The sequence below is a fragment of the Myotis yumanensis genome, unplaced genomic scaffold, assembly GCF_028538775.1.
Source record: "Myotis yumanensis isolate MYYU_CA2020_CCGP unplaced genomic scaffold, mMyoYum1.0.hap1 SCAF_8, whole genome shotgun sequence".
Classification (NCBI taxonomy): Eukaryota; Metazoa; Chordata; class Mammalia; order Chiroptera; family Vespertilionidae; genus Myotis; species Myotis yumanensis.
The window spans coordinates 7,298,703-7,316,545 of NW_027223759.1; the positions used below are offsets into that span (position 1 = coordinate 7,298,703).

Genomic DNA, 17,843 nt, shown 5'->3' on the forward strand with positions numbered 1-17,843 from the left:
TTTCTCCCCAGGAGCTTCTTCAGGTTCCCCTTCGTCTGCTCTCTATTAAATGCTGGTGTTCCTTAGGTTCCTAACCTAGTTCTTTTCTCTTCTTACTTCGTTCTTTTGGGGTCATGCTGCCCATGCAAGTGGTGTTTGTTATCCTCTCTATGCTGTCAGGTCCCAGATGTGTACCTGTGGTTTGTGTGTCTCTCCTTGTCTCTAGATGACCTCCACTTGCCACCCTCCCCAACTACCCACTAGGTTTCAGCACACTTGGGAGGGCTGTCAGCCACAGCGAGGTCGGCACGTCTCAAACTGCGCTCATTCCTGCCTGCCCTCAGTGACAGCTCTGGTGTCCCTACCCGAAGGAATGAATGGCAACTCAGAGTATCCAAGCAAGCGTCCTGGGAGTGAGTCCTTGATCGTTTGCCTAAATTCTCAGCTATAGGCAATTACCAAGTATCTTCCCAGAGAGCTCATTTCCACAGCTACCACCCGAGTTCGTGAAAAAATCTCTCCTTTCCCATGTACCCCCCTTTCAGCAGCTGGGGTGACCTTTCTAAACTTCAGTCTGATCGTGGCCACCTGCCTGCTTAAAGTCCTTCAGATTTCCCATGGCTCCTCCTGCAGACTTCTTACGGTAACTTCCCCTCTGGCACTCTGGGTGGCACCTTCCTCTCCCGCTTCATCTCCTATTGCCTTCTCTTCCATGTGCTTCTCCGGCCACCCTGAACCTTCCAGGTCCTCAGTGGCACCGGTTGTGCTCTCAGCTGAGCAGTTACCTGGGGTCCCTCCTGCCTCAAAGGCATCTTGTACCCCTGCTCTCTGGGAGCCCCCTGGTGTTGGCACACTGCACCAGGGCACTTCATCTGCCAGCTCAGGGCCACTACCCAGGATGCCTTACTGGCTCCGCCCCTTCTCCCACCCTCTATGCTCAATGGGGCGAGGTGTCTTGCCATGTGTCGCACTGTACCCTCTTCTTCCCCCATCATAGCACTTTAATTGCTTCCTTATCTCTTTCCCACTAGACAGTCTCTCTTAATTAAATACAGTAAATTTAAACTGAGCCCTAATTAATAAATTAGAGACTTTCAGTATAAAAGGTGAACTGCAAAGAGCACCTCATTTAATCCTGTTCTCTATGCAGCCCACGGGAGTTAGCAGGAGTCCCAGGGTGACACAGCGGATCCATCATTTCTTAGTCATTCTCCCCACTGCAGCCATCACCGGTCCTTCCTTTCCTTTGGCTCTGGCTTTCTCTGCAAGGAGCTTGGAAGGCCTTCGCTGGACAGAAGCATGGTTTAAACTCCATTTTACCTGAGTTACCAACAAATCAAATGCTGTGATTAAAATGTTAATAGGCCTGTCATTTCTCATTCAAAGTAAATCTTTTTTTTTTTTTTTTTTTTTGGCTGGGTTACAGGGAACTGGGACTCATTTGGGTTTCTTCAGGGGAGACCATGTGACAGTGCAGGAACCACATTTCCTGCGAAGAAGAGAAGGCGCAGAATGGGCAGCTTCATGGGACATTGGCCTAGAGACCATGACACTCCAGCTGGCTGTAGGGACTATGCTACCCACCCCCCCCCGTCTCGCCCCCAGGAGGCGGCTTTTCTCGCTAGTGCTGTGGCTTCAGACGGGCTCAGCTCTCTCCGGTCTCCTCCGTATATTTTTCTAGCACCTCTTCCTGTTGGCAACTGACTATGGCTCTTTGAATTTGCCAGGCTCACTTTCTGAGAGTTCATCTGATTGGTTTGACTAATTACTATCATTGCTGCCTGGAGTCAGGCCAGCGCATAGGTCACTGGACGTCTGCTGACTGGCCACTCTTGGGCCATGTATGAATGTTCGGTCCAAGCTGGCTGCTCCTCAGTTTAACTATTAATAAGTAGCTCATTTCATTCGACAGTTGTCTTACTAATGGCCTCTTGGGTGGAGGGTGCAGGGAAGTTGCCCCTCTGACAATGTCTTGGGAAGGTGGCTCCGATAGGACATAGCAGGGCCATCCAGTTCAAGGTCAGCCTGGGCTAGTTTCTTTACCAAAGCCTGTGCACACGGACAGGATTACACGAGGCTGGTCAAATGAAGTTCTGGATTTCCTACAAGGTGATAATTTAAAGTCCCTCTAAAAATGTGAGTGTTTTGGTCTACATAGCTAAGGCCTAAGTTCTCTCAGCTGCTGAAACATTGGCATGGAGGATGAGTGTTCGCTCCTACTAGTTTCTGTTAGTTGATTTTCAGTCATCTACTCTGGGAAGAAATCTGAGGCCTGGATTGGAAACGCACTTAGGGAGGTGTCAGCAGGACGCTCACAGGATTTTTCAGGCACACACATGTATAAAGTTGATTTAAAAATGAGTTTAAGAGGGATGACATTTGGCATTCAGAGAAATGTTTTGACAAGTGAATGTCATAATTTCATGGTGCATGTTCCATACAGTGGACAGGAGTGAAGCTGTGGAAATAAATGTCTTTCAAGGAAGTGGTGCTTAACTGCCGTGAACTGGCCATAGACTTTCCCGGTGTTCTCTCCCGTCTCTCATCATTTTCAGACAGACCGGTAATGTGTGAACATGATGGGATTCTGGATTTTCAAAAAGAACTATAAAGAAGCTTTGGACATTTGCAGACATAGAATATCAGATAAAATTGCTGAATGAATGTTAATTTCATCGGGTTAATAATAGTATTGTGGCTCTGTAGAATGTCCTTATTTTTATGACATGCCTAGTGAGGTATTTAGGATGAGGATAGATAGATAGATAGATAGATAGATATAGATAAGTTTGATTAAGCCAACATGATTAAGCCAATATGACTCATGGGAAAACAGAAATGCTATTAGTTCAACGTTTGTGGAGCATACTTCTAAAAATAAACATAAATTGAAGGGAAATTATGTTGCTAGTCGTTTGGTGGTGTGGACAGTTTGAGTTCGAGATCTGAAACTTGAGTGAGTCTCACATTCGGGAAAACAGGTCTTGACATTTCCTTGGAATAATAAGTAGTCTGTTGTTGATCCAAATGCCTTGTTGGATTTGGGGCATCAACAATGAATACCTCGTTAATGACCAAATCTCTGAAGTCTTTGTGGAGGGAGCCACATTGGCTGCCCCTCAACTGTTAATAAGAAGTAGCCTCTTTCATTTGATAGTTGCCTCGTTGCCTTAATAAAGCAATGATCCGTTGGGTGGAAGATGCAGGGAAGTTGCACCTTTGACAATGTCTTGCTAATAGCTGTTTGGCCCCTGCAACTGACACTAAACCTGGAACTCATGTCGGCGTAAGTGGGGACCTGCAGGGCCACCGGATGTGCTCCCCTGCACTTGCCATGATGCTCTCCCACAGGGGACAGTGTCGGCTTATTTATTTTATTTTTTAAAAATATGTATTTTTATTGATTTCAGAGAGGGAGGGAGAGGGAGAAAGAGATAGAACCATCAATGATGAGAGGTAATCATTGATCCACTGCCTTCTGCACACCCCCTACTGGGGATCGAGTCCGCAGCCCAGGCATGTGCCCTGACTGGTAATCGAACCATGACCTCCTGGTTCATAGGTCGATGCTCAACCACTAGCCATGCTGGCCAGGCTATTTCAGCCTATTTAAAAAGCATTATGATTTTGCACATAATAAAGAACAAATGTCCTTGGACAAGGGCACATCTAGACCAGATGTAGGATGGCTGTCATTAGGCTGCAGGGAATGCATGCACCCAGAAGGCAGTGTCGTGGGGCCCCTGAAGTCGTGCAGCTAGGGACCAGATGTCACTGAACACCACTTGCTGGCTGCAGTTGTCAGCACAGGGAGGGGGTAAACAGCTCGAAGGCGTTCTGTGACCAGCTCATCCTGACCCAGGACCATTGTTACTGCATCCACACTTTTCCTCTGCAGTTGTTGTTGCAGATTTGGTTTTGGATGGATCAAGTAGCCAGTAATTTAAGCAATGAAATCAGTAAATTTCTTAAAGTGAAAACATACCAAGCAAATACCAGAATGCATTTTAAAGAATAGCCTTCTGAATGAGTAACTGTCTCCGTAGCCTTTGTCTGCTCGGGGGTTTGGGCATCCTGCTCTGCCACGCTGCTGTGAATGATCTTTCTGAAATGGGAAGAGCGTGAGTTGGCCAACGAGAGGTTTCTAGAGAGGCTCCTTCTGTGTTTGGCTTATGGCACTCGCACTAGGAGCATGACTTCAGATTTCAGGGTTGTTTGTTATGCAAGGAAAGCTAATTTGCAATATTGGAACTTGTAAACAGTACTTGTTTCTTGTGCCGATGACTGTCCATTCATTATTGCAGCTGCATTTGCGATGCAGTTAATTACCTTTGTCACCTTCTAAAGGTCGGTATTAATCTTCTGTCCTTTCTTACTAGAGCTGCTGACGTAGAGGCAGGTGATCACAGTAACGGGAAGGGAAGAGCGGAGAGCAGGGACCAACAGGCAGCGGCTCTTATTGTTTCATTGAGTGGCTCTTCCGTCACAGTGACGGCAAGGGCTTTTCAGGATGCCAGCATCACCACACAACCGAAATTCAAAGCTTTCCTAGTTGTATCTTTAAAATGACTCAGGGTTTCCTGTTATTCAGCTCACTGTGTGGAAGCGATGTTGTTGGCATTTTCTTTGAGGGGATTAGGCTCGCAGTCGTTGCGCAGCGGACAGATGGCTTCTTACCCGGAGCAGCCTCGCAGGAACCTGTCTCGTGGCGTCTTCAGAAATCCATTGGGTCTGTCACAGCAGATAGTGCTTGTCATTCATTTCCTCTGGCGACACGTGACTTCAGTTCATTCTTACTTCCTCATCTGGCTGAAGTGAACAGCTGTTGAAACTGTTTTTCCCAATCATGAGGGATGCTGTGGTGTTTCCCCCTGACCAATGTTGTAGCCTCTAGATGACAAATAAGAATTTGAGCTTGTGGGGCCAGAGGGTGACATGCTCCGGGGTTCCCCAAGGACAGATCCTGCCATTGTTACTCTTTTTATTTTAATCATTTTGGGGTCTCTTACAGGACTAGTGGGGGATCAGTGTTTAATTTTATTCTCTGTAACAACTGTCCCCCCCACTTAACAATCACTAGAGTTTGCCACGCATTCCAGGCATTGTTCTCAGTGATTCACCTGCATTGTCTACAGGAATCTCACAATAAGCCTAGAGATGGGTACAATTATTAGAGCCATTTTAGGGAGGAGTACACTCAGGCACCAAATGACCTTGCCCAGGACTTGAAACCCCGTAGTCTGGTTGTGGAGGTCACAGTGTGACTTCACCTATCAGAGAGCAATGTGGTTACAATTCAAAGCCTCTAGACCACATGGTTTCACGCTGCCGTCTCGGGCAGCCCCTTCCGCGGGAGCTTAGTGGAAGCTCCTGGGCACTGCAAGGGGACTCAGTGTGCGGAGACCTGAGAACCAGCTGAGGGGCCCTCACATCAACAGCATCCCTTAAAATGTGCAGCTGGTGCCTGCAATGGGTTTCATTCTTATAAAACCTTCTTTTTTTGGACCTGCTCTATTAGGGCTTATGATGATACCTTTGAAATGAAAACCAATCATCTTCTCCACACTTCTGACGCATACGAATCTTCCACTTTTGCTTTTGTATTTCAGTTTCCTGAAAAACTGTCTCAGAGGAAAATGATTAAATTCTTCTGAACTCTGAAATTTGCCACATTGAAGGCAAAAATCAGACATCAAAGTACTTTTGTGTGGGAAATTCATGGGGTTCTATCAAAGGATTTTTTTTTCTTTTTTAAACCCAATAGGTCTTAAGCCATTTCTTCTTTGTATTTCTAAGATCTATTAGATAACATGTTCAACATATCATATAATGTGTCTAAATACAGTGAAGAAAAAACATCTATTGTCCTGGGAAGCAGGCATTATTAGTTATTTCCTTTACACTTATTTCCTGTGTGAACCTAGGCAATGCATTTACTTAGATGTCTGGAGTCCAGTTCTTGATCGAAAAAGTTAAAAAAAAACACGCAATGTAGCTGTCCTTCAGATGTCTCAAACTTTTTTTTCTTTATTGATTAAGGTATTACATATGTGTCCTTATCCCCCCATTGCCCCCCCACCCCCAATCATGCCCTCATCTTCACCCCCTGTGTCTCAAACTTTTGAAATAATTGCTAAGAACTCTTAGCAGAACAAAATTATACTGTTATTAAATGATACTTTATTGAGTAGTTTCCACATTGTGTTTTTTTAGGTTCAAATTTCAAGGAAACAAAATAAATTCTACCTAGAAAAGATGGAATGTATAAGGGCATTTATGGTGCTGCACCATAGAGACAACAGCATCCTTCCAGAACATTCTCCTGTACTGTCTCTGTCTGTCTCTGTAAGACTGTGGGGGGGATTGAGAATGCAAGGCGAGCATCACAAGATCCTCATACCCTATTTTACTCACTATAAGACGCCCAGAGAGAAATGAAGGTGCCTCTCTTTCAAGTTGTTCAATTGTCACTTAACCAGGGAAGCCTCGTCTGATCTCCGAGGCTGTCGTCTTCTCACAGCATCACATTCCTTTTCTCTAAGCACGTACACAACTTGTGTGTAGATAGAACTTTATTTTTATGGCATTTGATTTATGCATGTATCCCTCACTAGACTGAAGCTCTATATGATCAAGAAGGGCATCTGTGCTCAACATCATATCCCTGGAATATAGTCTGCTGGTTCTTAAATGGGTGTGGCACTGTCCCCTAGAGGGCATTGGAGGTGACTGGGAGGGTTCTCCTGCATTTGGTGGTAGTGGCCAGGAATGCCGATGTCATGCGCTGTAGGACAGAGCAACATAATAAAGAATTGCCCCCTGCCCTGCAGTTTCTTCTTAAGTCCTGCCAGACGAAACCCTCTAAGATATATATTGAAGGACTTTAGTAAATTATATTTATTTTTTTACAAGAAGTTATGTGAAAGACCCAGTATATGAGGAAATGGTAGTTACTGAAAGGGAAGTCTAAGTGAATAAAGATACTGTTTCCAAATGGTTGAATAATGTATGCACTCTGGGAATTCCGTCTACTTTATTGTGTAATGACTATACGTACAGTAATCCTGGAACAAGCTGGGAAGTGCGATGCTGGTTTTAATTTAATACTTTGTTGTTATTGACAGTCCGTGGTAGGCATTCCACAGTGTCCTGCAAAGTGGAAGTCGATAGTATCAATCACAAGAAAAATGTCCTCTTAGGTATTTTTGAAGATTTGGCAAGTTTGGTGGGATGTATGGGCATAGTTTATTTCCTCACTTGTGGGATTATCAGATTTTTTCTCCATGGGGAGAGTCTGGCTTATCTTGGCATGTTATTTCCTTCCTTTTATTATATGCAAATAAGTCTGGTCTGTTGCCATTATTTGTTCCTATATTAGTGTCTATTTGATACATCTGCATTTTCATTTTTTAATATATTTTGTGTGTGTGGGATGGCATCTGATCTTATTTCTCTTTTACATGTAAATGAATCCATACTGAGTAAGTGCGGGCATCTGCCTACTTCATTATGGCTCCTTGTGTGCCTGCCTGGGCATTTACATATTGCAATACATATGATGTTTTCTTTTTAAAAAATATATTTTTATTGATTTCAGAAGGCAGAGAGAGAGAGAGAGAGAGAGAGAGAAAGAGAGAGAGAGATATCAATGATGAGAGAAAATCATTGATGGGTTGCCTCCTGCACGCCCACCACTGGGTATTGAGCCTGCAGCCCAGGTCTGACTGGGAATCAAACCGTGACCTCCTGTTCATCGGTCGACGCTCAACCACTGAGCCATGCCGGCTGGCTTAAGCCTATTTTTTAAATACCTGTTAATACAAAGGTTTTCTACATACAACACAGTTAGTTATTATTTTGAAGCAAATAGGGTTCTTCATTTCTTCAACATTTTAGTTAGTCAAGATTTTTTGATGAGAAAGGTATTGTAACCATGTAGGAAGATAGCTGAGAAAGAAATGTTGAAAAGATCTTATTTGTCAGGTCTTTAAAACATATGCTTTCGAATTTAACTTCTAATACAGTTTTCATTTTGTATAACATCAATATTTTATAGCCTTTCATATGTTTATTGAATATGGCATTTTGCTTTACTTTGCAATGTTGTTTTCTCTTTGGCATGAAATTATTCTTAAAATTTCTTTGAAATATCTTATATACTTTATAAATTATTCTCCCTTCAGAACTGGATTCTCAGATATTAAGAAGACTTATTTATTTTTTATTTCCATAGTCTTTAGAAACATTTGATTAATTGAGTTTATGACCAGTACTAAAATGTATCAGTCACAAAACTAATTTTAAAAAATGAACTTTATGTAAAGCTATAAAATCTAATGGCTCAGGTGAATATGTTCAATGTAATTCCCTTTTTGTTCCTATAAAAATATAATAAATTAATGTCATTACATTGTAAAGTTTTGAAAAGCAGTGTTTTGAGTGCAGAATTTCAGAAGAGTAACATAAAAGCTCCATTAAGCCAATACTCTTAGACCAGAGCTACTTTACAACTTGTCATCTATATTTCTTGAGTGTTCATAGAGTAAAAATTCAGCTTTTTAAGTAATAAGTAGAATTCAAATATTCAAATATTTGGTTGTCAAGGTGTTGAAAATAATAAATCTGAGCATTGATTGCTAAATGCAATGGAAACTTCTATTTTTGTGCAATTAAGGTATTCAGTACATAATCTAATGGCTGCACCTCTGTGCCCTCTAACTTATTACCATCTTGTATACATTCCCTACGCAGCTACGTTTTCATTCTAGAGAGCCAGAATTCCAGGCCATCTTTGCCTAGTTTTACCCAATGTTCCAGAAATGTAACATTATGAGACTTAGATCTTTCGTGACATCAACACATCTGCTATTTTAATTTTTTAAATAAAGGGCATTGTAATAGTTGTTTCCGTCTCTTCAGAGTAAAATATTTACTCTCTTTAGGTAATACAGAAATTCCCCCAAAAGCATGGTTTTTGAACTAGTAAGATGGTAATTATGCATAGCCCACCAGAGTATGGTCTTTTCCACCGAAAACTAGCTGGAAACAAACAAAGAGCTACTATCTACCACGCTGCAGCATCATCCAGGGTTGACTGTAGCTGTGCGTGTGGACTCTCACAGAGAAAGAATATCAGGGACTCAGTCTGTTCTTGAGTGTGTGCTGGAAAATACCCATACACGTCTGTGTAGAGACAGAGTCGCATTTGTTTACGCGTGGAGTGTGTATTTGTGAGGGTCTCCTCATTCCCAGAGTCTCTGAGCTGCTTTAAATACTTGTGGTGTTCTCGGAGACAACCCACGCATTTCCTTCACATGCGACAAGGACACCAGTCAAGATGTTCTCCTGCTCTTCCGTGTGCTGACATCATAAAGGGAGTGCAGTTCATGGGAAAGTGGGTGTGAAGGAGCCACGGGTGTCTTTCGTAAGTTACTCTACCAGATTGTAGCCCAAACTGTTTTCAAACAGTGGGTGCAGGGAGGGGACTGCCTTTCTCAGTAAGAACAGGAATAACAAAAATCCTTAATGTCTTTGATGGATAATAAAATATATTACTAAGAGAACTTACAAATATATAACTCATAGTAACTTACATTTAGAATTCCAGCCCCTTTTATGGTTATGATATAATGAGACAGTGTGGGCCAACTGATTTGCACTCCGCATCTTGTATTCAATAAATGTGAGCTTCTGTTCAGTGTTGTGAGAGTATTTTATTTTCAGTCATACATTTATTAGTAGTAATAAAAATTGTGGTGGTATTGTAGGGCAGCCCCATTTTCAATCTAAATTACATCAGATATTTCTTGATTTCTAGATAATGTATTTTAATTGCAATTTAATGCGGTTGGAAGGACTTGGTTATGAATGCCTAATGTCTCTTTATCAAAAATTAATCATCGCTAACTTTTTATTTAAAATCACTATCGTGATCTCTCTGTGGTTTTCTATAATTCCAAGTGTTACTTTCTAAATGTGTTGGGATTTCCATGGACTCTTACATTCAGAAGCCAAATGACTCTGGAGCCAGATTGAGGACCACTGCTCTGGCGACTGCTGGTAGTCATTGTCCCACCTGCATCGGTCTGCCAGAGTTGCCTCTTATTACTCTCACCTTCTTCTGGGTTAAAGAAGTCTTTCTAATCTCCACCCCCCCCCGCCCCCCCCCGAAGCATCCCCAGTACCAGTGGGAACTACCGTTCCCCGAGATTGCTCGTATACTGTACCACTGGCAGCTCCTCACATTTCTTCCAGGTTGAGTGTTCAGTGATCAAATTGTTCATTCATTTGACATTCTGGGCCATGACAACCCCAGACTTATTTTAGTTCCCAAGAGGTACTTCAATTTACATACAACCAAGTAGGATTCATTCTCCCTGGTTTCTCTCCTTCCTGCTCCTTTCCCAAGACCTCTGCACAGTTCGGAACATATTCTTTAGAAGCGCCCTGTAACAGTACTCCTTAAATGCCTGCTGCTCACCCATACCTGGAAATGCCTTAGCTGATCTGAACACCTGACACATCTTGTGGGAAATGATACACAGGACAGCGGTGTTTTCAGGGAGAGAGATGGTGTAAGTTGTCCAGTTAGGAGTTTGAGGAGTGCCACAGAGAAAAGAGGGATGCTATTGGCCAGGGGAAATCACTGCACAAAAATTGGGCCAAAGTCAGCACTCAGAGGAATGCCAGAACGGGGGCTGTTAACAAACTTTACCCTCTCTGCAGTTTTTCCTCGGACGAGTCTTTCCTGGTTCTGGTGCCTTAATCAGCAGGGACCCAGGAGTTGATTCCTTGAACCACAGAATAGAAAGAGGACCTCTATTTGTCCTATTAAAAAATAGAAAACAATTTTTCATAAATGGTTCAGTGTAACTCTCCACAACGTAGCCTTGCACTTGTTCTCCTTCTATTAGTTGACAGTTTAACGTCTCCCCCATTGTTTTCTGCTCCTGTCGTCCCACCAGGACACGTTGTCTCCGCTAGCAGGAGGGGATGGAGCTGTTCTGTGCACTGGCACACACTGTCCTCTCCTATTGGCCATTGTTTCCTGGAGAGACTGGCTTCTATTGAGCAGAACTGGCAGCGTTGGGCATTTCAGCCTGGTTGCCACCTCTCAGGCTGACGAGATGACACTCTGACTGACTAATTAGATTGGTTTTGTAACCTGCTGCAGGGAACGGATGTGAGAGCATTCTGAGTTCACAAGCACTTTCAAACTTGATATGTTTCCATGTTTCACTGGTCTCTTGCAATGAAGCAAGATGCCAATTTTGTTTTTGTACATGCCTTTAAAATTCTTGATGAAAATTTCAAAAGGAAAAGAAAAGGGAGCTCTTAAAAGTAATTCTCTCAAAATGAGTGCAGGCATTTTCTCTGTATTAATACAATTCGGATTTTCACAGGAATCTTTCCATTTGTAAAAATAGTAGCAATATGCATCTCTCTAAATAGACTCTTGCAGACACATTTTAAACAAGTTAGTAAAATGTATGTAATATATGCACAGTACCAAGGTATTTGTTATACTAGACCACATTGGGTGCTTTTCCTATTACCTGGTAGCATAGTTTACTTGTGGGTGTTTACGTCACGAGTGGCTTTTCAGCATATTTTCTTTCATCTTTAGGACTGTGAGGGAGGCAGAAGCTGTTTTCATTTCTATGAAAGAAAACGTGGCCCAAGAAGAAACTGTTGGAGCTAAAAGCAAAACTGACACTGGCTCTGCTCCTGCCAATGTGTTCTTCTTGGTGTGCCCTGCACCCTGGCCCTCTGGGTTCCATCTCCGAGCCCTGTCACGTGGTTCCTCGGGGGAATGACTCTCTTCTCATCTGTGTGTTTCCCTGGGTGACAATGACAGGGAGGCTGCAGTGTGCTTTGTAGAGCACAATTTGCCTTGAAGAGCGGCCGTGTCAGGCCCTGGGTAACACTACAGGCTCTGGGGCCATGCAGGAGGTAGCTGATCGATTATTCTCTCTCATCACTGATGGTTCTATCCCTCCCTCTCCCCTCCTCTCTGAAATCAATAACAATATATTTAAAAAATAATTGATCAAAAGGCAGATTGCAAGGACAACTCAACATATAAAACTCCAGTTAACCAAGCATCAGGCGTGTGGTTTACTTCGCAGACAGCTTTGCTTTGTGAGCTCTTGCAGCCCGAGAGGCTGACACAGTGTTCAGTTCTCAGAGGCAGGGTTCCCTGTCCCTCCCATGCTAGGATGCCGGCCTGGGCAGGGCGAGGGCCACAGTGTATAAAGACTCAGACGTGGGGACGGAAGGGTTGGCATCCTCAGCCCTTCAGGGCAGGGTCCCTGGGGCTGTCCCCCACTACAGGAATGTCAAGGGGCTGCCAGCAACCACAGAGCCGAGTGGGAAGGCTCAGGTGGATTTCTGTGCTTAGAGCCCCTGCGCATTGCTAGACAGAACCATGGGGCGAACCTGGAATACTGTTCCCGGGCCTGGGGCTGTTTCCTCGCTGAGCAGAGTCACCAGGTGTGCCTGGCTCATAACGGTCTTCTGTGGTGCGTGTTTGTAGGGCCAAGGAGACCTGCTGAAGAGCGCGAAGAACGAAGCTCTGGAAAACATGAAGCAGATCCAGCTGGCGTGCTTGTCCTGCGGACTCAGCAAAGCTCCCAGCGGCGCGGCCGAGGCCAAGAGCAAGCGCAGCCTGGAAGCCATCGAGGAGAAGGAAGGGGGCGAGGAGAATGGGAAGCTGCGACCCTGAGCAGCGCCGACGAGGGCACCGTCCTTTGTGTCAAAGACTCTGTTTTTCCTTCTGGTTTTCTTTCCTGAAGCTTTTTAGACTTTCACAAAAAGATGCCGTCTTTGGGATGTTGGACGTAAACAGGTATTTTCACAATGTCAGTATTTTAATGTAGTTAATTTATCTAAGTTAAACTGCTTAGTAGTAGTGTTTTAAATTCTGAGATGTGTCAACACACCCATTTATGGATGTGGGTAGGTGTGTGTGTGTGTGTGTGTGTGTGTGTCTTTCAGGGAGAGAGACAGAAATACAGAGGGAGGTTGAGATCCTGTTAAAATCCATGCTGCATTGCATTATTCATTTAGTAAGTTATTAATGTATCATTTTAGGAAAAATTTGTTAACCTAAAATTCTAAAGAGCACTCACTAGGACCTGTTGCTGCATTTAACTTTACTTCTCGGCCTTTGTCATTTAATTCAGAAATGTTGACATTTCTTATTATTAAAGGAAGCTAAATTTGCCAATTCATAGATATTTTAATAGATTACACATAGATTAGCAAAATTCCTAACAATCACAGTAGAAATAAAAATGAACGAAAGATAAACAAATGATCAAAATTTCTGAAAAGATCAGAAAAGTCATTTCTTCAGTTAGGGAACTCTAAAATATTTATTAAATAAAATCAATTTTTAGAAAGCTTTATGTAGTTGTGTACTTAACAGATATAACTTCTGTGGAAAAGCTGATCATTAGTGAATTTATACCCAGCTATGTGGTACTCAGAAGCACAGTAAGAGTTCTTTTGTAATTAGAATCTTAATAATATTTAGTTACAAAATTTGAAGTTTGAGATTTGTAGGAAGGTCTCATTCTTCCAAACTGGGAGCCTAGCATTCATTTTCTATAGCAGACACGGGAAGCTGGAGGGTCTGGGGGGTCTTGGCTTTGATAGCATTTAATTTAGAGTGCTAAATTGAAAATTAATGATATTGTTCAAGCAATATGTCATCACGTTGAGCTGGTATAAATTCTGTGGGTCAGATAACATCTTCCTATTGGTTTAAGAACTAATTGATTACAGAATGTTAATGACATGATTTTAACACATGCAGGAAAACACAAAAAGAAGCAAATGACTAATTAGGGTACATTTATAATTGCATCTAGATCATTTTTGCCCTAATATTTTCATAATGTGCTTGAGTGTAATATGTTTGTTACCTCCAACAGAACTAAATGTTCTATGGTTATGAAAATATATTTATTTAAAACATTGCTTTTATTTTGAAAAGCTTCTTAATTAATTTGATTAACAAATATGCTAATTTGGGGGAACCTAGGGAAAATAATTGTTGAAATTTTGCAAATATAAACATTTTCTTTAGCTACCGTGTTATTTCTGACTTCTTAACACTATTATGTTCATGTTGCACATTACTGAAAGAGTAAAGATCTGAAACAACACTTTTACTGTTCCATTTTTGTGTGAGTTAATTGAAAAAAGAATGATAATGAAATTAGGTTATTATGTAAAAAAAGATGTTAAAGGGTATGCATTGTCCATGGGCCAGATATGGTGAAATTTCTCCGTGGATTTAACCGGGTTCTTGGGGAGGTAAGTGAGAGCGCATTTTGGTAGGTTTCCAACTGGCACTGAAATAGCCTGAGAAAGCTTTGGGGGTAGGGTGGTAAATTTTTATTTTTGTATTTATTTCTGAGAGGCATTTACTTAATAAGAAGTTTAACCCTGTGCTTGTCACATGCGCTGCTCATGCCTTTTGATGTTCAGAGCCCTCGTTTCTGGTTTTTCCTTTAACTTCGTCTGGTGCTAAGACAGCTCTGCCTACCTGTGCTCATAGAGGTGGTTCTATTCCAAACTAGCAGCTTTGCAGCTTTAGGGTTCACATTAAATCTGCAACTCCCTCGAGTTGGATTTTGTGTATGGTGGAAGGCAGAGGCCCATTTTCATTTTCCCAGCATGCACCGTCAGCGGATCCCGCCCACCTACTGTGAAGATGGTTCTTTGTCCACGGCTCTGTAGTGCCAACCTCGTAAAAACTGCAACACCCGTGTGTGTGTGTGTGTGTGTGCGCATGCGTTCGTGTATGTGTATGTGTATGTGTGCGTGTGTGCGCGTGCATGTATGTGTGCGCGCGCGCGCGTGTGTATGTGCGCGCGCGCGCGTGTGTATGTACGTGTGTGCGTGCTTGTATGTGTGCGTGTGTGCACGTGTGCATGTGCGCCTATGTGTGTGCTTGCGCTTATTTCTGGAATCTCGGTTTGGTTCCATTGTTCTGTGCCTGTCCTGGTTACATTACCGCCCTGTCTTAATTACTGTAACTTTATAATGTTTTTTTATCGGAGAGTATAGGTCTCCCCACCTTTTTTCTTCAACATTTTCGAGGTTATTTTTGGCTCTTTGTGTCTCTCTCTATACTTTAGTATTCCAATCTGTTCACAGGGTGCATTTCTCCATTTATTTAGGACTTAGTTAATTTCTCTTAATACAATTTTATAGATTTCTGTGAAAGGTCTTGCACCTCTTTCATTATGTTTATCCTTATGTGTTTGATGTTTTTCATACCGTTAGAAATAGTAACATTTTACAATTTAAATTTGCAAATTAATTATTTAGGGTATATAGAAAATATAATAGGTTGTTTTTTTTTGCAACATTAATCTGTTTTGTGACAGGTTTTATAACCCTCATTTGTCTGTTGGGGAAACCAAGGCATGACTCCGTGTAGGGGGCCCCAGAAGTTACACTTACTGTCTTTCAATTCAGTACTTTTTATTCCTCCACAGTTATTTTAGCAGCATCTTGTCTGAAAGGTGAAGGGAAGAGTAAGTCATCCAAAGTATGTTTAAGTCAGAGTTGCTTTAAGCTTAAAACCAAGGAGTTTTAAAGATGCAGTGAGGGGGTTTATTCCTTCAAGTTTTTGTCATGGTGAACGTGTTACTAATATCCTGGTGTTTCATTAGGCATAAAAGGACTTCTAAATTCTTTAAATTTAAAGTCTTTCTAAATTCTTTAATATTTCCCAGGCCCTAATGGGAATATACATAGGAATATATTGGGATAGGTATATGTGAATATATATTTGTTTGTTGAAAGATTTGTGTCTGCATTTGTCCATTTCCAAATATGCCACATAAATATTGTCCTCTCTTCTGTACGGTCTCTTTATAAACAATGCACACATGTTTAGGTTTTAGGATTGCTAAAACAAACATACTAACAGCTCCTGGCACATTGCTTCATCGTCCTTTTTATCTGTCTTTTGTTTATGCAACCATAGATGTTAGCATTTCTAACAACGAATGCACAGTTCCTTGATGGGCAAAACAAACCCCAGGTAGGGAAGGATCACGGCAGCCTTCACAAGAGTATTTTGCAGCACTTCTTACTCTGCAGAAAGCAGCGAAGCACAGGTGCATGGATCTGCCAGTCAAACAGAACCTCAAGGGCAGGGTAACTGCTCAGGGATTAGAGGTTTTGCTCAGCAGCTGATATTAATGTCATAGATTCTTAAAGTTCTCTTCATCTGTTTCACTCGGAAGATGGAGCTGCTGCTTGCCAGCACATACAGGGTGAGTAATTGGACTCCAAGCCAGAGCGACCAGATTCTAGGTGTTGTGCACAGTTTTCGTTATCAGTATAGCCGTACCTGGGCCTCCATGGATTCTGACATTTTTTCTCACACAGTACAGTGCTGCCAGGCATGTGGGCCCAGGAGGTGTGAGGTCCCAGCACTGTGCTGAGAAGGCCCGGCTAACGATCGGATTCCCACTGTTCTAGCCTCCTCGCCATATTTGGGTCCGGTTTCCGTCTTGGAGCCTCTGAAGGCCTTTCCTCCTTTTGCCAGAGCAGCAGGTGGACGGGCGGACGGGATCAGGTGTGCAATGACAGCCTCCCTTCCGGATTTCTCCTCTCCTTCCATGGAAGTCTTCCTGCTGCTCCCTCCACGCTCCGGATGTTTCTCTGGTCCCAGGATCTGCCCACTGATTCCCTTCTCTGCTCAAATTTTCATTAGCCTTGCGAGCAGAAATACCAAGCTTTCTGGAAAACATTTTAAAATCTCAGTCAGGCCACCACCCAGAAGTAAGGCAGGTAACACTCTGAGTTTGCTCCTGCAGCAGAACAAGTCCACTTGCCCTTGTAGCTGCTTCATTGACCTTGACTCATGTAAACCATCCCCACCTCTACCTGGTTGGTTCTCCCATTTGCTCCCAGAAGCGTGTCTCCGGGCCTGCTCTCTGGGCCAGACATTCCAACAGACCCCTCCACTGTGCAGACAAAGGGCGTTCACCCTAAGGCTGTGTATTTGAAGAGTCACCAGGAGGGTTTTTTTTCTTTTTGAAATATCACAATGAATTTCTTTACTATTAATTCATTTCTCTGTGCTATCAGGTCCATTTAGTTGTGAGGAGGAATTCGACCTCATTAAAAAAGATCAAATTATAAGAGAATATGCCTAATCTGTATATTGTATTGTTTTCACAGCTCTGAATTAAACATCTTAATCCAGAATGCTACTCAGAAATGTTAAGTGAACATTTATTATGTACTAGGTACATTGATTAAACATACATTATTGAACACCCTGTACTATACTACTAGGTACTGTATTTCATTGCTTTATGGCACCGTTAATTATAAGATGCAGCCTTATTTTATGTACCACTTAAAGGTTGTTTTTTTTAAAAGCTTATCAATTCAATAATAATATACCAACTAAAGGACACATCCTGCTTAAAAAAATGGGTAAGGATGTCCTAAGGAGTTTATAGTCAAATAAAGGAAGCAGAGATATTAGTAAATACGGTTATAATACAATTTGATAATGCAACAATGAAAGATATGTAAGTTACGTAGTAGCACAGAGGAGGGAGGGATGGGCTCCAGGGTACACAGAAGGAGGGGGTACACTGGATATGCAGCTGAGAGCTGGAATGCAATGTGCGTGGGAAGAAAAGTGAGGAGGGGGTGCTGCCCCAATGCCTTGCGAAATGGTCTGCATGTATTTAATGGAAAGCCACCCAAAGCCTAAGCAGAGGGAGGCATGAGCTGGTTATTTGCGACATTAATTCATGAATATGATAGTGATCTATCAGGCGAGTACCATATAGCAGACCTTGGAGAAGGTCTGAAATTCA

General features: G+C 42.4%; 1 protein-coding gene across 2 annotated transcripts in view; it reads left to right on the forward strand.

Annotated features, from left to right (window-relative positions):
- Positions 1–14,150, forward strand: part of PLCL1 (phospholipase C like 1 (inactive)) — a 243,177-nt gene extending 229,027 nt beyond the window's left edge. Inside the window, exon 5 of one of the 2 annotated variants that reach the window (XR_011472375.1) lies at positions 12,515–12,601. Coding sequence is in view for 1 of the 2 variants with exons in the window: in XM_070421773.1 (XP_070277874.1) it covers positions 12,515–12,703 (189 nt within the window). In the remaining variant the exon portion in view is untranslated. Of the gene's footprint in view, positions 1–12,514 lie in introns of both variants that reach the window. The other variant, XM_070421773.1, reaches the window with a different exon arrangement.
- Positions 14,151–17,843: the final 3,693 nt, after the last annotated feature.